The 26180-nt window shown below is 38.7% G+C and overlaps 1 protein-coding gene across 2 annotated transcripts in view; it reads left to right on the top strand.

Annotated features, from left to right (window-relative positions):
• The first annotated feature begins 339 nt into the window (after positions 1-339).
• vipr1b (vasoactive intestinal peptide receptor 1b) overlaps positions 340-26180 on the top strand; it is a 64556-nt gene continuing 38715 nt past the window's right edge. Inside the window, exons 1-3 of one of the 2 annotated variants that reach the window (XM_059326953.1) lie at positions 340-1382; positions 13514-13604; positions 17924-18034. In XM_059326953.1, the coding sequence (XP_059182936.1) occupies positions 1329-1382; positions 13514-13604; positions 17924-18034 (256 nt within the window). In that variant the 5' untranslated portion in view covers positions 340-1328. Of the gene's footprint in view, positions 1383-12419; positions 13411-13513; positions 13605-17923; positions 18035-26180 lie in introns of those variants that run through there. The other variant, XM_059326954.1, reaches the window with a different exon arrangement.

Below are 26180 nucleotides of genomic sequence, written 5' to 3'. Positions count from 1 at the left end.
ACCTGCTGAGTTGATGTTGGTGCAGAATATGGTTTGTAGTCTGTTCGAGTTGTTCTGGTTGTTAGTTTTGTGCTGGGAACCAAGGATGTTTTAGGAGAGCAGAGGAAAAAGATTCTGGCAGAGAATGAGGCAAACTAGTGAGACACAAACAAAACTACATCCTCTGACAGCATAGTGAGGTCAAACAAAATCTTTGTTTTTAGTTGAGGCTGCAGATTCACCAGTCAAAGTTCACCAAAGTCGAACTCCACAGGACACGTAGACGTGTATTTGCTTTTCCACCTGAAGCAAATATTTATTCGCCCCTTCTTTTGCACAGAATGGAAGTCAACGGGCAGACGCACCACGCAACTTTGACTGCCCAGTTGAGGCTTTACACACATTTTGGTGAAACTGGATCATATTTTATGGGTAAAATATATTTTCATCTATTTCCCCTCTGATGTCCGGGGCTGGCCTTCTTGCTTTGGGATCAGTAGGCTAAGTATTACCTGGCTTATTATGCCGTGTGTTTTTGCACTTGCTTGATGTTTTGCTATGTTTGTAAAGTTGTTGACTCAGTTTTGATAAGTAATGTGAACATAATGTGTTCCATTCATATTTATGACTCTAAAACTGTAGGGGCGCCAAATGACAAAAATACCATTTTCTGCATAATGTTGCTTTAATAGCCTGCATGAAAAAAACATAAATGCCCTTTCCATTATGTTTTCTAAATAAAATAAAACTATTTCAGGTTTGATTGGCAGGCTCTTTTAATTATGTCATCTTGTCTTACCCAGCCATCTTCTTCTGCAATAGTACAACACCACTTGACTGGAGATTTAGCGCCACCTACTGCTTTTCTAGAAGAACAAACTCTTAATATAGATAAATTGCCTATGTTTGTTGTTTGCAATTTTATTACAATTTGCACTGCAATTGTTTGGGGGCTTGACATCATAAATGTCATGGGTTTAGTAACAATTAATTAAGCCAGTGCCTTAAAGTTGCAGCATCTCCCTTTAGCCACATTAGTCTGCCACCAGCAGCCTGACAGCCTTGTTAACAAACTGCCTCCTGGGACTGGCGGTTTGGAGTTGTGAATGGGGGGGCGGTGTTAGTGGTGGTGTTGGGGCGGCGGGTAGAGTGAAACAGATGCAGCTCTCCTGCTGGAGGAGCGCACAGAGAAAAGCGCAGTCCGCTGAGCGGCACACAGCAGCGGTCTATCTCACCGCACACATCTGAACGCGCTCAGCCTCGCGCCTCTCCACGCACCTTTACATAATAAAAAGGAGTTTTGAAGAAATTGAGGATTTTTATGAAGAAAACTCCAAACTAAAGACAGGATGGATCCTTCACAGCTGGTCTTTCTACTGCTCTTCTACGGATATCTGCCAAAAGTAAGTAGGCTGTCCTTTACTTTAGCAATGTTTATTTATTTTGAAAGGGATTTGTTTTTAATTATTTGTGGTAAAGACTCAATTCTTAGGATCTATATTACTATTTTTTAGGCAGTAAAGCAATTCCTAACAGGGTGATACCTTTATTACAGTCAAATGTATATTAGTTTGGGAATCATGATTCAGCTTGTTGTATAGCTTCGTGTTTTATGAGCAGCCTTTCACCAATTATACATCTTGTTTGCTCCAATATCTTTTTTTGCTGTGTGACACAATGTAAAAAGGGTTTACCCATGTTTATAGTGCTATATCATCTGGCATTCAAATCTATTTCCAAGTCAATTTCGTTCATATTTCTGTCCATGATGTCTCCTCCCCGAGACATCTGACTTAATATATATTTCATCCCCCAGAAAATCAGAAATATATGTTTTCCCCCCTATTCACATTATCATTGAAACCCAGATCTGTGTGTGAGTTTGGCCACTTTTTACCTGTTGTCATATCAGAGAGGTTTTTTTTCCTGCTAAGTTTTTGACTTACTGTGTGAATTATCACCAAGGAGATATCAATTAAAATAACAGTCCCATAATTGGTTGATCAGTAGGGCTGCAACAATAGTTATTGTCATTTTCGTTTAATCTGCTGTTTAATTGTTTAATGGTTCGGTCTAAAAATTGTCAGAAAATTGCGAAGAATGAACATCACAGTTTCTCAGGGTCCAAGGTGATGTCTTTAAATGTCTAGTTTAGTCCAGAACCCATTATAAAAAAAAATTGATATAAAACCGATACAAAGCCAGAAATCTCCATATTTGAGAAGTTGAACAATGCATTTTCTGCCATTTTGGTATGAAAAGCCTAATTAACAACTAATTTATTATTTTTAAAAAATAGTTCTCATTATAAGTTTAATTGATTCGTCAACTTATCGTTGCAGCTCTAATGATCAGAAGCTTTTCCAATTGGAAAAACTATATATGTTAATGAAGGTAATGCTGTTATTTATATACACTACTGTAAATGAGTAATCTGGTGAATACATCTAAGCCCAAACATCTAATGATGTGACATCTCATACATAACACTGTATGCTTCCCTCTTCTCTCCCAGGTACAGTAATTAAACTAAACTAAATACATGTTTTTCAGTATTTATTTGTCTTCTCTCTGGGTTTAGATCATTAGAGGGAAATCCTTTGAGCTTTTCCACATAGTGTGTCACCTTTCAGTGGAGTAGTGCTTTGCTGCAGGGGATTTTGTGCGTGCATGCTTGTATGTATCTTGGAAATAAAGTAAATCTAGGAGATTAAAGCTGTATCGTCCATCTGATCGCATGATGAGATAATCTGTTGGCACCCAATTGCCTTGGGATGTTGGTCTTTCCTTCAGGCTTGTTAAAACCAAGTGTCATCTGCAGTTACGTCTTATTTTCCAGAGATGTGTAATCTCCATTAAGAAGTGTCAGAATCGCTCTGCTGCCGTTCTTCTCACTGCACACAACTCCTGACAGGGAGTAAAGTTGAGCATCTTATCTGAGACAGGTATCAGTGTCATTTCAGTGATCAGGAATGACAATGCTGTTTGTGATCATTTGAAAAAATATGTGAAAGGGAACTGAAAAGAATTCTGGTTGTAAGAAGCTTAGAGTTTCTGATGGTACTGGTTGTGCCTTTGGGTGGATTTTAGTCATTTGACACTCAGCATGGCTTCCTTTTAATGCCTGTCAATGAAGCTCTTTCCAGGCAGAAGAGACATTGAACATTCAAATGGCTGTGTGAAAATGTCTTCCTCCTCATTTCTGACAAATCTCAGATGTCTGGCCCACTGTGAGGCTTTAAAAGATCAACCACATACGTCATTTGTTGACATATTTGGGTGGCTCTTATACGCACCAGTGTGGAAAGCATTTCGCCAGTGTGCTCCTGGCGTGCTGCTTCCCTCTGCTCTTCACAGTCCGAGGCGGCTGCTTCACAATAACATAATCTGACATGTTTCATCAATATATCCAGTGAGGAAATGGGATCTGAAAATCCCAGAAGTGGTTAAAAAGTGCATGGCTGGATGTCAGCTTTATTTGTTTAACACAATACAGAAGGGAGAAGAGGCGATATGAGAGAAGAGTGTGGGTGAGAATGACTACCTGCCTCTTTCCAAACATGAAAGTACCAAATAGTAACCAAGAGAAACTTTTAAAAAGATAATCATCGATATCTTGATTAACTTTTAAAGACATTTTTTGAAATGTCTTCTTTCATTTTTTTCTATAGATGAGAAGATCAAAACTACTGAAGCTAGAGCTGGATGATTAGCTTACTGATAAGTAGCTGCTTAGCAAAGACTCTTACTACCTTGGATCACTCTAAAGTTCAATAAAAAAAACGAGAGCTGACAGATGAAAGGATAAGCTTGTGTCTGAGTAATGCAGAGTAATTAATTTATTCTCATCCTGTAGGAGCAACATGTGGGCTACATGTTGCCACTAGCTAGTTTCAAACTAGCTGATTACTCAATCAGGTTGCACCATTAAGACCTGGGAAACTGTATAGAATATGTTGTATAGAAATTGAGTAGTTAACATTTTGGCCTAACATGTAAATCAGTTAGAAAACATAGGCTAATCTGTAGCACCATACAGTAAAGGCGATGACACAAAGTTAATGTAGCATGCCGTGGCAGTTTTGACAACTGCACTAAGTTAATGGGTGAGCTGGCCAAACAAGACGCACACAATACTCAGTTCTCCAGGTTTTATTAGCACATTCGTATTCCATACACCATACAATCCCGAATGGCTCTTTTACAGTACATCAAAGCCCCATACACCGCTCGGCTTATGACTGTTGCACTTTTCAGCATTGGCTCTTCAGCAAGACTCAATGCGGTCCTATCTTCCTGCCCTATACAACACATCAGGACAGACCTCATTTATTTACATGTTCCCCTCTCACATGGCATTATCAGAGCTAAGTTCACAGTTTGAGTTCCCACAACGCCTTGTGTCTTGAATATCAAGTAGGTCGCCGCCTACTTCATGCCCCACCATGACAGGAAACACCAAATTTCGTTCACACATCACAAGCTAACAGTTTAAGGCAGGTACGTAAATCTGTTAAGCACAAGTGTCAATTGTCAATCCTTTGTAAATTTAGATATTAATTGTAAGAGATGTTCCCATTACACTTAACATTGGAGAAATGCTGCTTGTTCTTGCAGTATGCTAACATCTGATGTCTAATTATGCTATTAGCTGACGTTAGTACTGCAGGGATGATGCAATATTGTAGGCCAACCCAGAACCCTCGACAAAAAGCCAATAGGATGTTTCCATTGGATTTTTGATTATTGCAGATAATCTTTTGCAAATGAACACCACGTTTATGATTTTTGAATCATACAATCGGCATTAGCAAAAAGCTAACATTGGACGATTAACAACAGACTTATGACTTCAGCATTACCATCACTAAGCTGATGATGACATTAAATGTACACAACAAACTCTGTAGTCTTGTACAGCCACATATTTGCAACTGCCTCAAACCTACAAAATTCACAATTATTACCTTATTTCAGACGGACAACTAAAAACTAAGCACTCCATGGCCATTATAATTTGAGGTATTTTGTGTTATTTTTGTTGAATATATTTTTAGTTGGGTTACAAGGAGGTGTAGTGGTTAGCACTCTTGCTTCACAGCAAGAGGGTCGCTGGTTCGACTCCGGCCTGCGGCTCTTCTTTGTGGAGTTTGCATGTTCTGGCTCCCTCCAACAGTCCAAAAAACAAGCACTTAGGTTTAATTGGTGACGCTAAATTTTCTGTTGGAGTGAATGAGAACGTGAATGATCGTCTGTCTCTATGTGTCAGCTCTGCGACCTGTCCAGGGTGCACCCCGCCTTTTGCCCAATGGGACCCAAGTGCAGATAAACGGTTAAGGAGAATGAAGTAATTAATTAATTAATGTATATCTTGAATTCAATATTAAATATCTTTTTGTATTGTCAGTTGGTTCAGTCGGCTCTACCTGGCAGTGACTTGCTGTGAATATGTCATGAGGACTCTGTGTTGTTTAGCCTGTAGCCTGACTCTCTGTCCCTGTCTGTAGCTCCTGCTCACTTCCCTCAGGCCATGTACCCTCCTCTCGCTCCCTAGACATGTCATCCTTGAACCATCCACCAGATGCTCTCAGACTCTCCTGACTGCCCTGCTTACCTGTCGTCCCCTCACACCAACACACCTTCCCTCATGATCTGCCTGATCTTTCCCACCTGCCTCTTCACCTGCACATCATTTCCTCGTCAGCCACATTGCACATTAACCACTTCATGCTTGTTGCATGTTCTGCATGATTGCATTTCCCAAAACTACAGTATTAGTTTATTTCGAAAGATGCTATTGTCCATAGCAGCAATATTACACACTTATTTTTCCTGTCTTTAAGTATGTTTGGCTGCAAAAAGCTTAAATCTTTAAATCATGTCCAGCGAACCAGCATGGGGCTGAAGAGGTGCGTGCATGATGTAGATGTTGCTCTCCAGAGAAGTGTAGGATGGGGATAAACACATTATTCTGCATTGTGCGGGCTCACACAGACACAAGGGTCTACTTTCATTTCCCTGTCAGCTCTGCTCATTTTTTATTTGATCGTTATCTTGTACTCAAACAAAGCAAGACTGGCGGCCATTTGAAACGACAACAATCACTAAAAACTTGAAGCAACAAGCCTGGCAGCCCTCGTGATGAGCTCTGTGCTAACAAACTATCAAAGCTGGCAGGTATTTATGGGATGTTTTGCTCACGGAGACACTGTGTGTGTATCCCCAAGGCCTCGCAGAGTCCATTTATCATCTGCAAACTTTGGGATTGACATTTTGATTCATTGCCCACTGCAGCAATATTCATGGTTGTCTAAAGTGTAGATGTTCAAGTCAAGTTTTCAGCATCTTGAACTGAGAGACACATAATATGCGATATATGCTTGTTAGCTCAAGTATAAATCATTAGGACAGGACCTCATCTCGTCATTCAACCACTCATTCTCTGAACTTTTATTTTGTTATTATTGGTCTCATTCTTTGTCTGTTCTGGCTCTAGTCACAATATAATATACTTATATATGAGCCAATAACTTTCTACTTGCAGTAAAAAGACTTTGATCCAAGCAGCATACTGTACAAATCCATGTACACATCATGTCTGTTCCCCCCTGATGAGGGACTTTGTTCCAATTTTTCTACTGTTTATGCAGTATTAATAGTTTTCTGGAAACTTAACGTTTGTTGTCACTGGTTTGCATTTCCCAAAAGCCAGAAAAAACAAAAACAATGCCCTACTTTCATATCAAATTAAACTGCAAATCTGGGTTGTAGAAAACCCAAAGCCTGTTCCCTGAATGTGCTTTAAACAACATTCAGAACATTAATATAGCAACAATTTGCTATGAAAAGATACAGTGGAGTAATGGCATCCTGAGCAGAGAATAAAGTCTGCCTCCTCTGCTCTTTGCTGTAGTGACCGGTCCGGCTAGGTGTGTATGTTGCCTCGATATATGACAACCAGGAGAGCTGGTACAGAGGCAGTCGTGGCATAGACCATATATATGCACTGAAATTTGTTTACAAAACCTATTCTTGGGTAACTTGAGCAAAACAGTTAATTTGGCATCTTACGAAAAATTACATTTCTACATAACATGAAAGCTTTGCACGATCGCTGTTTTAAACAAGTTATATGCAGGTGACATTGCACATAACGTAGAACGTGACGTATCTCATATGATAGATAGATAGATAGATAGATAGATAGATAGATAGATAGATAGATAGATAGATAGATAGATAGATAGATAGATAGATAGATAGATAGATAGATAGATGGTCATAATTGTACCCAGTTTGTTGAAGGTTCTGGTCTTAACAATATGGAAGTTACCTTACTTTGTTTTCTTAAGGTTGTAGATTATACTAGGCCGGTATATCACCACATGCAGCAGCACAATACTTAATTTAGAATGGTATTTTAACACATTTTACCTTTAACAAATGCTGCTTCTGCAATTTGGATATTGCACTACTTCATATTGCAGTTGTGATAAAATTCTGATGTAAATGTAAATGTAAATTATTCAGCTCTAATGTGAACATAATATATGATTAAATGCATAAATAAAAAAGGTTGAAAAAATATATTATGGTAATAATAAGGTTCTTAAAACTAGACCTCGACAATATGTCCCTTTTAGATAACACAGCCTTAATTAATGCAGGACATTATCCTTCTCCTTTACATCAAAATGACCAAAAACCTGGATCATATTTTTTTATAATTTCATCGTTCTGTAACAAAATGTTTTTTTTTCTTCCATGTGTATTTGTTTAGTGATATTTAGAGGCACACAGTCCAACGCAACAAACCAATAATTTTGATGATTTTTATATACAATTTTGCATATATATCTGTGGATCAAAATTTTTTTTTAATAGTGCGATGTTATTAAACGGAGGTGATATTCAAAAGAGTTTATCTTGTAATCTAAATTATGTAACAGTAGCTCTATCTGATATTAGGAATACAGTGCTGATATTAAATCATAGATCTCACTGATGGAGCAACTTGTACAGGTTGTAGATAGATTATGTAGATAGTAGATTACCTTTTTTAAGCATTTCCTTTCCCTCTGCGGGGCTTTTGGGCTCAGATCCTCTCTGCAGCACTCAGTTGTTGTCACCCAACAATCAATTTCATGCTAAACAAACTTTACCCAAGGGTCTGACCAACATGAGATTTCCTGCTCGCCCATGTTGTTCTGCACTGATAACGTCAGCAGATAAATCTCCTCCCTCCCAGCCGCTGCTGCTTCTGTTGCTTGAGGATATGTTGGATTTTCTGCTGTAAACGGCTGCAGGCAAAGTCTCCTGTGAGCAAAGTTCTGTGGATTGTGATAGTGTCAGGACGACCTCATCCATGAGGAGAGAGAGTGAGCGAGGCGATGACTGAGGCTCAGAAATGCTGTGTGGAGGAGTGATAACATGGAGGTATGACAGAGTTGAATGAAGGTTGTTTATCTACAGGTTGTTATTTCCCTTGATAGAGTTGATGTAACGTTGACAAGTCAACAGCAGCTCATTTTGCTGCTGATAAATATAGCAAGTCAGCAGTATTTTAGGAAAACAGCCAACTCTACCTAGAGCTTAATCTTTAAAGCTCTTTTGTGTGGGATTTACAGCTCCCCTCCAGACATGTTTAAAAAAATATATATACACTATATATATATAGGAACATATAAAATACTCTGCTAGCAACTTGTGTCTGATTTGGTTTCATACAAAAAAATGTAATCACAGGGTTAGAATTATTAAAACTTCTACTCCTTCTTTAAAGAATCTGGAATCGGCTAATATGCAAATATTGTTCTTTCTTTTTTTTTACATTATCTGCTGGAAACAAGATGTCCCCTACTTTACTGACTACCTTTATATGCACAATAATATTCCACTACTTTTCTCAGTATGACAATAACAAAAGCATATTCCATTTGAAAATTCCAAATTTTGCCTGATTCCGAATGGAGCATTTTCCGATTAAGACCTGGGATATGCTGATATAATTCAGGTTTATGAGCATTCTTTGGAAGGTATACAGCACATTTGGAACATCAACGTCTCAATGGGGATTTTTTTTTTTTTTTACTACAGTTTGTGACTCTTTTCCAGTCAGCTTTGTGTGAAGTCATATACAAACCAAACAGCCAACAGTTTTCACAGCTGGGGTAGAAATACATGTCAAAATGTTTTACTTTGAAGAAGAAAGCAAACATGTCTGCCACTAGTGGGAAACCTTAAAAAAATCTAAATGTACAAAATGTCACATTTATTCAAGACGTGGCAGCAAAACATTGTCGACATGTGACCACCGTTGTTGTACCCTAAGTCACGGTCACTGTTTTATACAACTTAATGGCTGTTTTAAACATGTTAATGCTGAATAATGGTCACGTTTAGCAACCACAACCACTTCCTTAACCCTTTGATGCACAACATGGGTCTAAAGTGACCCGACTAAGTTTTTATGTTCTATATCTTTGCAATAAATTAATTTCATCATTCAGTATTGCAGGTTTTCCTCAAATAACTTGTTTTTGATCATCATACATCCTAATTTTCGTTTTCATTTCTTACATTTTGAATAAAAACCTTTTTTTATCACTACGCTTCTAATGCACAAGGTCATTTTTGACCCATGTTGTGCATTAAAAGGTGTTTATATGTTGTCATCAATTCACCAATCACCAATTTAAAACCTGACAAAGAAGACACAAATATTAACTATCCTATTTTGTTAAATTGGTGTTTTTCCAATGGAAATTATTATTTGGTGGCTCTAATAAGTCTCACATGTTAAAATATGTGATTTTCCAATGTAAGCTGGTGGTTTTAACAACTCTTTTAAAGTTAAACCTTAAAAATATAGTTACACATACACTCAACTTGTTAATAGTGTATCACTTTTTGTATCACTACGCTCCTAATGCACACGGTCATTTTTGACCCATGTGTGTAAACTTGATAATAATACAAAAACTATTTTTCTTCATAAAGTATGAAAGGAAAAATGGATATACTGATCTGTTGTAATAAAAAATAAAAAAAAGATATTCAAACACACAGCCAGCATGAAATAACAGAAAATTAATATGGGTCATGTTTGACCCATGTTGTGCATTGGAAGTGTTTATATGTTGTGCATCAAAGGGTTACGGTTAGGCAACAAAACCACTATACGAAGGTTAGGGAACAAAGAACAGGGGAAAGCTATAGGGGTGTTTCTATTAGGTACTTTACCCTCTACTGAGTTGCTATGGGTATGGCTTGGGACACAGGATCCGCCCAACTTCACCGGTTAGCGGCTCAGAAAAGTACCTACCCGAGGCAGGTACTTTCTGAGCCACTACTAACTAGTCAACGCTGATTGGATATGGTTGAGGCAGGATATGACGAGAGTAGAACTCGACACAACGTTTGTTTCAATCTCCTCATCGATGGCTCGCATCCTTGTCTGATGCGCGGTCTCCAAGACCAGGTGTATGAACACGACAAACCGTAACACAGAAACCATCTCCTCCCCTTCCATGTTGATGTCTCTACTGTTTTGACTTGCCCTGTCGGTCTGTTGTCAGCATCTCGTGACTGACGTCATGGTCTAAATTGTTGCTGAATAATCACGTAAGTGTCACAGAACTGTTTACGCCACATTGGAACTCCGCTGCTACAAAAGTACGTGTATGGGAACAGAGGCCGAGGGAAACTAGTGGGCGTAGCCAAAACATTCAGCCGCTTTCCAAAGAGTACTCAAAAAAGTACTCCGTGGGAAAATGCCTTATTACTTCTACACTGCAAAAAAGCCAACTTGTATTTTTTGGCCTAAAACAGTGATTTAAGTTGGTAAAACTTGGAAATATAAATTACTGACATTTAGGGCAATAATGTAAGTTAGCACAACAAAGCAAGCCAGTTGTCTGCTCAAAAACAAGTTTGTGAGTTGTTGTTACTTATATCTTTGAGTTGGGGTTCAAAACAAGGGACAATAGTTCTGCTAACTCTTATTTCTTTGTTGTGAAATTTGGTCATTAGCGAAAACTAGCGGCTAACTGATGCTAGCGGCTAACTGATGCTAGCGGCGCTGCTTGTTACAGCTACAAGAGTAGCAATTAGCGTATCATTGCTAACTCAAAATTGTGGTCACAACATTAGCTGACATTCATAGCAGCATTACAATCGTGCCAGAGAAATTCTGAGTTGAGCAAACTCAAAAACAAAACTTAAAATATTTAGTTTAATTGTCCAAAATGTTATCAAAGTTTGTTGCCTTGAAATTTTGAGTTCACCCAACTTTTCTTTTTTTGCAGTGTAACAACAACAAGACAAAAACACTGGTCTCCTGGTTGAAATACTGGGGGATTCACCTATCCAACCTACTTCCTGATAGGTGATCGAAGTGGCTTTTTTTGACATTTCATTGCTTCGTCAACGGTCAAAATTTTGTGGAATAATTACGAATTCCAGTGCGTTACTTTTCATCAGAAATCATACATGAGGATGTCAAGTAGTGCGCCAACATTTTCACCGACTTTCTAATAGGGATGGGTACCGAATTCGGTACTTTTATAGGTACCGACCGAATTCCGTCGGTACTACCGAGTACCGATTCATGTAAAATCAAACGGTACCATGTTTCGGTACCTAAACGGCGTTAACTTTAAACTGATCATTGATTTCAACCTGTTTTCATTTGACGTCTTTGATTAACAAGCGTGCTGACGATCGCACTATTTTTTATTTTTTTTATTTACCTCCTCGTCTGGTCCTGTCTGCTCACCGCGGCCACTAGCCACTAGCTGCTGCCCTCGTCCAATCCGGCGCAGAGACGAACAGCCGGCTCTAGACCTGCTAGCCGCCAGCTGCTATCTCTCCAATGTCTCTACCCGGGCTTGGCCTTCGTCTGCCTCCAGATTGGACCGTCCTTACTCCGTTTGCTTTCTCCATTCTTCTGTAGACCAGTCATTAACTGCTAGCAGCTAGCTGCTGCATCTCTGGTCCTCCGCTAATACTCCGCTCTTCAACTCAGGAATATTACCTGCCACTTTACTCCAAACTGCCTCGCCGAAATTAAATCCCTTGGACTCCTGCGTCATCCTCGATATGTACACAGAGCAGCCCGACTCAACTTTGTTTATTCCAACCATGCCATGCCCACAATACTGTCTGACCGGTGATGCGCCGCACAGCTACGACGTCATCACAACAAATCACACGTGCACGTGCAACCTGAGAGCGCTCCTCTGCATTCTTTGATAACACTGCAACCTTCATGTTACAGAATGCACGTTCACTCAACAATAAAGCACTGCTCATCCTGGATTTTATATTATTTTGATATATTTTTTAAAGTTTATATTTTTAGAAATAAATATGTTGAATTGAAAAAATTAGATTTTATTATTAAACAAATTAAAATGTATTACCACATAAACAAACGCAAAAGTACCGAAAACTTGTACCGTTGAGTACCGGTACCGATTCCCAGGTACCAGGTATCGGTACCGTATCAGTTCAAATGTGAAAGGTACCCATCCCTACTTTCCAAGTTGTTACTAATTGACGGGTTGTTGACCTAAATTTCTGTAGTTTTCCTGATTATTCTGACACTGCCTGAGTGAGCGAGTGAGTGAGTGTCTGATGTTGATCTGTTTGTTTGCTCTTAAATATTGCTGCACAAATAGAGATGACAAAGAACAGCAGGCATGAAGACAGTGTACTTACTCCTTGTTGTAAGTGATGAACAACTTTTACTTCTGGGTTTATTCTGCCTCATTACATTGAGTCATTACACTACTGTGCATATACTCAACGAGAAACATTAAAAACCAGGGTGTTGCTGTCTCTCTCAGAGGTGTCCTTTTATTTTAATGATGGCTTGTTGTGTTTCCTGTCTGGGGTCATACAAAGTGCTTTTAACAACAGTTCCAGGTGTGATGGGAGCTCAACCCTTCACTTAACAGTGCATTTGTGGATGATCGATGGGAACCATTTCATGTTTTAGAGCACCTGGGTGATGCAGGATCATAAAACAGACATATAAAGACATCTTTACGGACCAATTTGCAGAATATGAGTTCTACAATTGTTAATTTATTATGTGCTTTTTAGCTGCATCTCTCTTCTTACCACGACCTTTACTGCCTTGAGTCTTGTCCGCATTGTAGCTTTGGTAGCAAGCTCTTCAATTCCACTCTTTCTCTCTTCATATCCACTGACCTTCTCCAGCTACTCGCTGCTCGTCTTACACATTTTCCCCGACCCACCGGCTCTCCGCCGGCGGCTGTCAACCCACATTTTTCAGCCTTTGTTGACACAGATGAACAATCGCAGTAGATTACCCAGTGGCTCCCTTCTCTGCTTCCTAATCCATTTCCATGATTTTATCTATTTGCCAGGCAAGAGGGATTTCAGACATGGAAAACATTTTTAGCCGTGAGTTTATTCTAATAGGTAAACAAAGGTCCGAGCTGCAGGAATGTGATGAAGGGAAATGTTGATTCTTGCCGCCTAATTGTGATCTCCTGCTCTTCCACAGGTGTTATCGGTGCAGATGTGTGATGTGATGAATGAGATCGAGCTGGAGAAGGAGCGCTGCGATAACAGCACCTTTGGGAACGTCACTTCAGGTCATTCTCAAAAACACATTTCCCTCTCTCTGTTTAGCGTTCGCAGGAGGCTATTTAGAGGAAATAGGGAACAGTGTGAGCAAATAGATAGTGAGGTAAGGTAATACAGTGTGGGGCTGATGAAGCTCTATTATATAGGTGGCAGAAATACAGGTCAGTTTCTGCAGAGGCATTGTTGAGTTTTGCTGAGTTTTCCTCAGACAACTCTTACAGTCACTTGAAGGTAAATCCATATTGTAGTCAGAGTTGAAGGATGGTGGTTTTACTTTTTGAGAGCTTTTCTCAGGAACTCCACCCAACTCCTCTACTAATTTACTCATACTTTTTTTCCCAGGGATGAATTAAACCATCACCATTTTAAATACTTCACAGATTTCGGATGACTTTTGTGTCCAAAATAGACCAGAGACATGCAGTAGTTTACTCTGTGCCTCCTCAGGGGTGTGTGGAGGGAGAAAAAAGCAATTAACTTTTGCTGCAATTTGCATCAAAATTTGTACTCCTTGAAAATCAAATCAGAACACACAGACATGGTGCACATTTGGGCTGCAGTGTCGACATGCACGATAAACACGTTGCAAAAGATGTCACGCTTGACATTCATTTTATTTAGTTGAAAGTTCAATTTACTCTACTCTTTAATTGCTAATTTAACATGCAATTTGTATTTTTTTTAGGAGCAGAAAGGCAAAAATTAGTTCACTATTCGATCTGTTTATTTGTTGCAAGTTATATTGTTATTGTGATATTGACCAATATTTCAGGTACACAACAAACAGGAACCACCAAGACATAATTCTGTATATAATGGTGCGTATTTGCCAAAATATGAACAAATTGGGATTAGGACAGAGGCTGTAGTTGTAGTTATTAACTTACGGACTTGATGGAAACAATATACATCCTGTATAAATGCCCAAAGCACTGTGGAAAATGTAAAAGTGTAATAAGCCCTCAAATAAAAGTGAGACAAGACTAGACAAGACTAGGTCAAAACCTAATATATGGCTGATGGCCATATGGTCAATGTAATTGTGTGGGCAATGTATTACAGGAATAGTTTATGGTTTAGTGTCTATGATGTGAATATTTTGGATTTGAGTAGTCAGTGTGCTTTTGTCCCAGTAAAACAAACAACTAATAATAATACGCTGAATGATATAATAAACCTCAGAACAGGTGTGTAACCTTTACTAACAAGCGCCATTGTTGGCCGAAAAATGAGAAAAAATGTTGGAATGGAGCTTTACAATGAAGATAAAACACCATGAATCTAAGTGAGCCTACCACCATTAGGGACAGGTCTTAATGAACATTTATGATTAAGATTATGCCACAATGCAGCGAGGACCCAAGACCAAATGAGAGGCTGGACACCGAGGAAATATCTCAGGACTTTGGAATCAAAAGCTAGCCTATCTAGGGAAACCCCAAACTAGAATAGAAGTTGGCACAATTTAAGTTTAAGGCATTGGGCCATAGACTTTTGTAAGCTTTGATGCACATTTTTAGTAATTAAAACATATTTTAATGTCGTATATAAGCTACACTTTTTATTTTTTATTTTTTTTACAATTGAAGAATACAAATTGCTTTGGGCCTTCTCCAATGATAAATGAAAATTTAAATGTAAAGAAATTACCGTTTCATTTCGTATTATTTTTTGTGACAGCCACAGGGAGCCACTGCATGTGGCTTCGGCGCTGCAGGTTGCCTACCCCTGCCTGAGAGGAACAATAGTGCTTTTGCTCCACTCTGTCCTTGGGCCTTTAAAATTACCTTTGAAATGAAATAAGTGAAATAAAAACACTGTCCTTATGAGGCCAATGTCAAGTCTGCGAATGTAGAAGTGGACAGCGGACAAGCAGCCTCAAGCAGTCCCGCCCCCTGAACAAAGTGTAGTAATTTCAGGGGCTATTGGGGTGCAGCAAATTCAGATTTTGCATCACTGACAGAAATAGGGTCGCACAGCTGGAATATTCACATCTATGAAATGAAAGCATTGCCTTATGGGGTTGTTAGAAGAGAACAGTGCACATGCCATGCACACTTTTTATTCCCAACCTGCAGCCTTAATGGAGGTCAAATCAGCCACAATAATGAAATAAATACAGTATTACTGAGTGGGCAGGGCCAAAAAACAGGAAGGGAGTTTTTTAATGATGGATGTGACATTATAATAGGGTTGTCACGATACTAAAATTTTCAACTCGATACCGGTACTCAGGAAAATATTTGATACTCTATACCATTTTCGATAGCACAAGGATAAAAACAAAGACCCCAAAATTTAACAGAAATATTTTTATTAAAAAGAAAAATGCAACATGTAAAAATGAACAGAACCACAGGTTAAATATTTATAATAAAAAACAGTTGTGCAAAAAGAAACTGCAACTATGATAACAAGCTTCAGATACTCGATACTTTTGAAAATGAGTATTGTATCCGGATACGTTTTAGTATCGATACTTTTTTGAGTATCGATACTTTTGACAACCCTACATTATAAGCATAAAAATAACCTTGAAGAAAGTTATGATAGAATTAAATTCAAGAAAAATGTCTGTGTGGGGCTACTTGTTTGTCTGTCATGGTGATTGAAGGGAGAGTTGAACACCTACAGGCTCACTACTGTATCAGTGGGAGTAAGTTGATATATAATGTATATACAGAGTCCGACCTTTAGTCTGCATGAACACGACTCACTAATGCAGCCATCTGTATTAATGTCAGTGCTATCTCCATTTGCTCTCATTTTAATAAAAAATCCCCGTACATACTGTACACGCTGCAGAGTGCATTAAGAGAATATACATAACCTGCTAGAAGCTCTCCTCCTTATCTCTGCAATGACCCTCATTTCTCTACGTCGCTATCTGCTTCCTCGACAGGAAGGTAGTGCACTGCGCTCACAGGTCACATCCCTAATAAATGAATTAGTGTGAAACCATACGTTCACAGCCTGTTGGTTATGCAACATATTAAATATAGATACTGTCCAGCAATTCCTTGGCTTCCTTGACACAGAACAGGCATGAAATTTGTTTATTATAGCATGCAGCATTAATGTAGCACTGCACACAAATACACATGCACACAGGTCATTGCACAAACTTAAAGTTGTCTAGAAAAAAGTGTGTCTAACAGTTGAAATGTGCTCTTTTTTTAACCTCAGAAATCAATGTCTGAAATGATTAATTAAAAAAGAAAACGACTACTTAAAATCTGCACGGTGCTGTGACTTTCATTTTGCAATAAACTGAAAGACTGGTGTGTGATTGTACATTTTGGCTCAAACAACTGTGCTCCTAATGTGTGTCATGTGTTTGCTCAGACCTCAGTAGATGGTACAAGACTAAAAACAACCAGTAATAGAGGTGGTGCGGTGAGAGTGACAATTAAAAGGATGAAAAGCTTCACCAAAATAGGAGTAATTACACACAAAAAATAGTTTTCTGATCTAAAAACAACCCTTTCAAAAACATGTGAATGAATGGATATACATGACTCACAAAAAGAGGCAAAAGAAGAGTATATTTTAGACATACAAGGAGTTGATTCTCTGTTAGGAATGGTAGAAATGCATGAGCATAATAGCTTTTTTCACATTCAACACTAAACCTAACTTTGGTACTTTTCACAGCAGGACTAGATGGCACTCTTTGTAATATTGAGAGTCCCACCATGAGTAAGCACTTGTAGACAGTAGTTGTGTTTCCATCGACTAATTTCTCTGCACATTTCGAAGATTCACTCGAATAAAGCTTGATGGAAACACCGAAATTCAATAAAACTTTTTAAAGAAAAATGTGCATAAAAGTTTTTACGCTCGCTTGAGGTGCTTCGTATTCGCTCCGACTGTAATGGAAACACAGCTGCTGGCAAGGAAAGCCTCTCTCTTAGCCCCCTCTTAAATGTGGAGAGGTTGTCTGCCTTCTGAACCCAGACTGGTTTCACAGGAGAGGAGCTTGAGTAGAATATTTAGCAGAGCAGGCAAATCTTTCCACAAACCAGCTCACATAAAAAAAGCACCAAATCATCTGAGATGTTTGCTTTGTGTATGTTTATCTTAAAATATCTGCAGAAATCAAAGATCTCTATATATATACAAAACTCTATATATTTGATGAAACTGAAGAATAAAGAGGGATAAACTCAAGACCATAAACCAACATTTCTACAATAATCTTTCTGTCTGTCTGCTGCTGTCTGTGTCACGGGTGTCATGTTAAACACACGATTTAATTTCATCACTGTGGCCTGCACGTGTCTGTCATGAGTGATGTCATGTTAATGGTAATGTCTCCTCCTGGCAGGCTGCCAAGGCATGTGGGATATCATCGCCTGTTGGCCGTCAGCCAGCGTCGGCGAGGTGGTTACAATAACCTGCCCCACTTACTTCAGTTACTTCAGCGACGAGCACAAAGGTAAACACATCTTCCTTCCCTTAATGTAAACATTTAAGTAATTTTCCCAGTAAAATGTTTGGTTTCTGTCATAATTTACTCAGCAAAACTGGATAACTGTCCCTTAGTCAAATCATTTCCAACTTAGATTTACTAAGTTCACTTTTTAATTAAAATATCTGTAATTTAATGGTGTTGTGTTGCTGGAGTCCATTATCTTGAGGTGACAAAACTGGACCTTATGCTGTCATTTTGTTATCAGCTCAGGGCTGGTCAACACATTTTTTCATTTACTCCCTTTTTTTTAATAGCTGTGTATATTTCAGTGTTTAAAAGTGTTTTGCATACAGTCAAGCCTTCGGGTAAAGATTTAATGTGTTGCTTGCATGCAAATGGACATTTCAAAGTCATCAAACAAACTGTTGGGTTTTTTTCTTCGCCTCCTGTGGACATCCGAAAATAATTAGAAACCCTGCAGAAAGCCCAGGGCGAACTATATGTATTCATGAGCACCATTACATCAGTGGTATTTACAAGAGTAATCTGTGATATTCCAAACTTTCTTTTTGATTTGATGGGATATAAAACAAGAGAAGGAAGAAAAGACCGCCCTCATGCTCTTCCTTACCCGTGCTGGAAACCGCACGACTTACCGCCAAGGCTCTGGAAAAAATTCACCCATAATACCGCTGACCCTGTGAGATAAAAAATGTTTTTAAAGCCAGGATAACGGTTAATCCAGGTTACTGTAACAGCATGTAGCGTTTACTTGAGCCAGATTAAAAAATGCACATGTAAACTCAGCCACAGATTACAGTCAGGGTCTAAGAAAACACGGAGGAATCCAGCTCATCTTTTAACCTTTATTTTGGAACGGGCTCAGGCAGAGAGGGGGAAGAAGAGACATGATTCACTAACCTAAGATAAGAAAGAGAAACACCAGAAAAATGTGTTTTGTTGAGTCACCTTTTGTCTCTATCAGGCAGCTGCTCTCTTTTTTATTAACAGGGTTTTATCTTCTTCCTGCTGCATTTTAGATTACTAAGAATGTGTTCACCTTGATCTGACTCAATAGTTGCACCTAATTTTTTTCTTTTTGCAATCTTGTCGCGCTTTTATTTTGCATTCCTTACAGAACCTTGTGTCCTTGTTTGACACTCTTACTGCGTCATCTCCTTTGCTGCCTGTAAACTTTTAAAGACTTTAAAAGTTGTTTCTTAGTTCCTGCACTATGAAAACTTTTGCTCCCACAGTAATCTCTATGAATAGATGACTACATATGAATGCAAAATCTGGTTTCCTCTTGATGATGGCAAGCGGTCCAGGCCCTGAGGCAGTAAAGCAACCCCAAATCATGATGCTTCCTCCTCTGCAGTTCACTGTTGGGATGATGTTCTCATGTGGTGCGTTTCCACTCTAGTCGAATACCAGGAATGAGGCGGGTCTCCCTCACCGAAATGCCCCCAATTTGAATGTGAGCCGCCCTAGCGGCCGTTTGACCGTTTGTAATTTTTTGGCGTAAATCCCTCTGGGGTCTTTTTTTGTAATGGAGACACGCCGACCGAGCGGCCATTTAAGAGGGTGTGGCCTGAGACTTTCCCAGGGGCCCCTTTTTACCCTAAAGAAAACGCGGCTATGGTATGCGGTGCATACCATATCAGTTTCATCGGTCCACGAAACATTTTCCCAGTAGCATGTGGAGTATCAAAGTGCTCTTTGGCAAACTTCAGGCGTGCAGTGATGTTTTTTTTTTTTGGTAAGCAACCGCTTCCTCCGAGATGTCCGGCCGTGGACACTACACCTGTTCGATCTTTTGCGTGTGGTAGACTCAGAACAGAGATGATAACCAGTTCCAATGATTCCTTCTGGTCTTGAGCTGTTATTCTCCGGTCCTTTTTTTACCTCACTGATCATTCTGCATTGCGCCTTTGGAGTCATCTTGGCTGGGCACCCACTCTTAGGGAGCCACAGTACTAAAAGGTTTCTATTTGCAGACAATTTGTCTAAGTGTGGACTGGTGAAGTCTTTGAGATCCGCTTCCAGTCTGATGCAAATCAACAATTCTTGATCGCAGGTCTTCAGAGATCTCTCTGCTCAGCAGATGCTTCTTGTAAATAGTAAACTCAAAAAGTTTGAGTGTTCGTTTTTTTAGGTAAAAATATCTCTCAACTCATTTAAATCTCATTTCATTAAATGGACTCCAGGTTTGCTAACTCCTGACTCCAATTAGCTCTTGTTGGAGTCATTAGCCTAGAGACCACCAGCATTCTGAATGTTTCATGGAGTCATGAAATCCATTGGCTTTCATCTGACGATTATTAAGCTTTTTATTAGCTTTTCAAAATGTATGCAGAGAATAAAGAGAAAAAGTCCAGTCGTACATGTCGTTACTTAACTCCAACTCCATTCTCGGGTCTCAGGTGCCTAATGAGACTGTAAACAATGACTGTAAATGGAAGTCTTGGCCTGGATATCCATTACAATATTGCCCTGTGTAACCAGTGGCAGACTCAGGCTGTCGGAGGAGCAGCATTTAAAACACATTTAAAAGACAATACTTAAAAAGGGAACTAGCTGCATAGTGCAGCACCAGCACACATGCATAAAGGGCAGATATGACTCTTAATCAAGTTTTCTCCATTTTAAGGCCACCCTCAAGGACACTTCATCACATATTCTCCATTTCAGTACTTTACCATTTTTTATCTTCCATGGGGGCACCGGGTGTGCAGTCGCCCCCTCTGCAACCTGACTCAACAACAGGGACTTATTACCTTGTGCAACAAAAGCCTCCATTCTTGACTCTGGATCCTTTGTGAATGAGAGAAAAAGACTGTGACGTTGTCATTTGTTTATAAAGAATGATGAATCACTACATAAATACAGAGCACCATTATGACGAGTACAAACCTTCATTTCGTGAAGTCACAGCAGATGACGTCTTTTGCTATGTTGGCAACATATTTGTGCGATTGTGTTTTTGACGTTGGTTGTGTTGTGTGATGAATGGACACTCTGATCATTCCTTCTTATGAATGACTTATTATTTTCTTCTACATTTCAACATTGTTGATTAAAAAAAAGAGGCAGACAGTACAGGAAGAATATAAAAAAAGTAATTTCGATGGAATCCAACATTTACTGAAAGCCACACTATTTAAAAGTCTGGGTTTCTCTCAGAAGAATATTACAATATGCTGAAAGGTTATTATGGAGTTTTTGCCCTCTGATGCCTAAAAAAATAGTTTAAAAAGTCCAATGCCAACTTAAACCTCTTCACTAGAATATTTGTTGGATAAAACTCCTTTTTTTAATGACTTCTTTTTTTCTTCTTTTCTTTTTACAGATTATTAAAGCTAAAAAAAGTAATGTTTTCTAAACATTATAGAATTAATATCTTCTACAAATACATAATGATGAAATATGCATTATTTTCAGGTTTTCTCTGGATTAGGAGGTTAAACCTTGTATCAAAATCTGAAATTTCTTCCTGCTTGTTTCAACTTCGATCATTCAAAACATCATTGGAATGATTTCCAAAATAAAATCCAAATTCTTGTTCAGCAGCAAAAGTCACCCACGTCTTCATCGTCCTCATGTTTATATACTGATTAAATATTCAAGCCTGTACAGATTTTAATAATATATATTTGTCTATAAAGAGGAGACTCGTAGGTGCCCATAGATTCCATTTTCATTTGGATATCTTGAGCTCAGAGGTCAAGAGACCCCTTTGAAAATGGCCATTCCAGTTTTTTCTTTGTAGTATTTTCTTCCTGACAAGGTATCAATGGATTCTTCAGGTCTTATAATTTCATATGACACCAGCGTTTTTGTCTTCAAAACTCCTCCACCTCATACAGCCCGGAACTTTAATTTGAATCAATGAATTGCATTTATTTAAATATTTCAAGTTTATTGCAAAAATGAGCATGTCCTATTTGATTAGCACTATTCTTCATACTGTATTAACCACTTGTTATGCTCTGTGTGCAACTAGTCGTCTCACCCGACATATTCTGACCTCTCTGTGGTGAATTTGAGTTTCTTTGAGCAGTTTGTAAAGACCTACGTGTGCCAACCGCCGCCATACATTTAATGCTTCTACTTAACTTCCAGACCTCTCGTGTCCTCCATCATCAGACATCCGGCTGTTTTCACTCATTGTCCACTTTCAAGAGGTGATCATTTCACAACCTTTAGCAGCTACACTCCATCATCTTTTATTGTCCAGCTCCGAGAGTAATTTAGACGTCCTCTGATGGATATCTATTTCTTCTTTTCAAAAGCTCTGAGCCATTTCCCTGCAGCTTTTTACCTACTCCTCTTTGCCTCTGCCTCTCTGACCCAGCGAGTCAATACTCATTCTTTCCCCCGCACTGGGAGATGTGCTATAATCCAACTATTCATAAGTATTGGAGATGGAGCTTTTTCGTTTTCACTACCACATAGATTTCACCTCACTGTAGACTATATTCTCAGCCTCTAATGAGCTGAATAAGAAGCTGACTAAGATACTAACTTTGGAAGCAATCTTGCAGTTGCAGCAGGGTTTTTTTTTTTTACACTTTTAAGGGCAGGAGGCCTCACATTAGTTTCAGACTCAATGTAAATGTATTATTCCCCCTCTCTGTGTCCATCCTTTTCCCCTTACACTACTCTATACATCTGCTGGTTCTCACAGTTATGTCAAGACTGCCCCTTGTTTCTACTTGGAGATAAAACAAAATGGATCATTAATCCTAAATATTGTTTCCCCTGAATTTTGGTCAGTACCATTTCAATTATTTTCCTAGTTTCACTTTGATCTTATAATAAAATTGATGGATACATGCTGTGTATATATATATATATCTACACACACATTTTTAATTGGTCAGCTGAGCACAAACATGGCAGGGAAACAGCTTTCCCAGCCCTGTCTTTAGAGGAGCTCGTCAGCAGATTTTGTTACCTTTGAACAAAGCCAGACTAGCTGTTTCTCCCTGTATTCCTGCTGAACTAAAATAGGCTAAAAGGCTTTACATTTAATGGACATAACAGTGGTCATTGACTACCTTTAAATGCACAAAATAATGTGTTTTTCACCCTTATTCAAAAAAAGACACTCATCCTACTAGGCTGTTTACTGTTTACATGCTGCCGTGCAAAATAGGATTTTCATTTGAAAGTTCTCCACCAATAACAGGCTTGTTCGACCATTACTTCAACCACCTTCTTGAAAGTTCGAATTGCATTGTTTGCACATAGACTGCTGATATTGAAGTCTTTCATAATGTGTAAAAAAAGTTTTTTGTTCTCGCTAGAAATGTGAGCTTTTGATTTGGGCATTCATCTCTACTCCAGCCTTGCAAGAGTCTGTGTGTTTGAGTCTGTGTCAAGCGGCAACCTCCGGGTCTGAGCAGTGAGGCAAACCAGGAAGTGCCTTAAGCTGCATTCTACCGAAAATTCCAGCAGGGGGTGCTGACGGAGGCTGCAGAAGCATTTTGGTCCATCCATTTCAATACAAAATTAGAAAACTTCTCACTTGATTTATTACCTCAGAACATTTTTTTAGGACAACACTATGGTCTCAATCGCTAGTGAAAAAATCTTCTTCAAGACAATATGATGCTAATAGTGTAAATAATGGCCCCATTTAGAAGAAAATAGAAGATAAAGAATCGTGTGATTTGGGGCGTGGCTACCTTTGATTGACAGGTCACTAACAAGGTGTGCCGTCATCAGGAGAGAAGAAGAGCAATGCGTATCCATGGCAATGTGTCAATAAAGTAAAAAAAAAAAAAGAAGGATGCTTTTGTTTAACTTTGACCCTTTCACTTAATGGCAGTTTTTTTTAACGTTTTGTTCATTAAAATTGTCTTCTTCAGCGTTTGGTTGGACTAATAGACACTCCAACGAATCGCTGTTAATTTTGGCTAGCAAGAAACAAAATGTATGTTATTTAGAAAATGAACATCCCAGTTAATGTTCCAATTAATGCTAACTAGCAGCCGCTTCTCCCAGTCAGTTTGCTGGTGTAGAGAGGCGTGTACTCAGTGTCGTCAGATCCCTCTCGCTCCTCCACAGTCCAAATATGGTCTGCTCCCCGTATTGGAAACAAGATGGCAACGAACGCTGAACTCGATGCCTCAAACGGGCAGTCCACAAACCAATGGGTGACGTCACAGAGACTACATATGTTATTTATACAGTCCATGATTCGTCTCTACTCTAGCCTTGCAAGAGTTGGTCTGTGTACAACAACCATGATAGCCACACACAGAGCTGACCGTAAACAGGGAAGAGGCCGTGTGCTCAAATCGCAGTAAAAACCCCAAATGAGATGCATATTCTGAATGTGCTGTACATGTCCAAAGAATCCTAAAACCCAAGAACTATCGGCATATCCAACACGTCATTATGTGAAAATGCTTCATCTGAAAGCAGACTTTGCTGTTGACGTGACCCATATTGAATTGTTATTATTGCCATATTCAGAAAAAAATGTGGAAAATTTCCGTTTGTGTAAATGCAGTCAATGTAAAAACTTTTACCTATTCATCTTTAACAGGATGATTCGGTGTGAATCTGAATTAACTTGTAAGTTAGTTTCGAACAAAGTTTCTAAAGTTTTAACGACAGCTCATTCCATACATATTTTTGTCTGTGTGTACCTCAAAACCTCACTAAACCTGCAATGCTGCTGCCACAAAAAGCAAATCCCTCACCTCTTATCCAGCCTGTAAAATGTGGAATGTCTCTCATGAGCCATTTGTTGCTGCACTTATACAGGCATTAACACTTCAGAGAGTCAGAAAACAGAAAATTAGAGTTGCGGTGAAATGTGACACTTCAAAGATGGAGGATGCACTTTAAACCCCACATGTGCTGATGGCTGTATGGAGGAGTTTAGAGCTGATGGCAGGAATCAGGAGAAGATGACATAAGACCAGAACATGCCTTAAAATATGGTCTCCATTTCATATCCATTTCTCTTGTAAATATGTTAATTTGTGTCTAGCGTCATGCATAATTCCACCTGGATTATCAGACTTTGAGTTTTTACTAAACTGCTCTGTGATTTGCATAAGAGACATATTAGTATCATTTCAGAGAAACTCTTACCAATGAAATATTTATTGTCGATTTATCTCAGTACAATAAGCAATTTGGGCTCTAATAACAACTAATTGAAAGAGGTTGAGACATGTTTTCATGTAATTGGGAGCCTTGAGAGCTCCAGATCATTTTGCTGGACACACACTCTTGTTCTAATTGTTTGTTTTTTCTCTCTTCGCCCTCAGAATTAACACATAAATTAGCATCAGCTGAAATTATATGTACAGTGGAACAACGTGTTTCAATTTGCATTTATAGTGCAATTTCTGATTGCCAATGGTACATGTTGGTATACTGTCATAAATAGAATTATGAAACAGACCTACTGGGTCCAAAGTATAACAGTATAACAGCTACTCAAAGAGGCAAATACCGACCACAAAGAGATTTAAAATGACTACAGAGAAACTACAAAGAGATATAGGCATATTTTGGTGGTTTCGTGTCTTTTTAGTAATTTCGTAAAACCCAGATTCCAAAAAAGTTGGCTAAAATGTATATAACCGATGCAATAATTTGCTCATCCGTTTTGATGCTCAAATAAATTTTACAAAGATGATATATTTTATGTTCAAACAGATAAACTCTGAATTCTGAATTTGCTGCATTCTGGGTTTTTCCCCCCAGTGTTATGACAAATTGGGTTTGTATCCTTTTTTGGTAATTTTGAGCCCCTTTGCAGTCATTCTGTGTGTTTTGGTAATTTTGTATCCCTCTGTGGTTGGTATGTGTGTCTCTTTGAATGACATTTTGTATGTAATAGAGGTGCAGAGATGATGTTTTCTGTATCTGTATTCATTAAACCAACAAAATGATCTGTCCCTGCATCTGGATAGAAGGTGTGGTTGAAAGTGAAAGTCATGTGATATCAGGCCAATATTGTATTTTCTAACTTAATATTCCATGGCAATGCAACTTTTGTGCTTTTAAGTATCAAATGTAATTAATATTGGCATGTAGTTAATTATAATGTATATTTCTACATGCTCATACTGTACTTTTTATAATTTCAGGAAACATAGTAGTTCACACTCACAGACATGTAAAAAAAAAAGAAAAAAAAAAG

This window comes from Centropristis striata, chromosome 23, assembly GCF_030273125.1.
Source record: "Centropristis striata isolate RG_2023a ecotype Rhode Island chromosome 23, C.striata_1.0, whole genome shotgun sequence".
Lineage (NCBI taxonomy): Eukaryota > Metazoa > Chordata > Actinopteri > Perciformes > Serranidae > Centropristis > Centropristis striata.
This window is presented reverse-complemented; position numbering and strand designations above follow the sequence as displayed.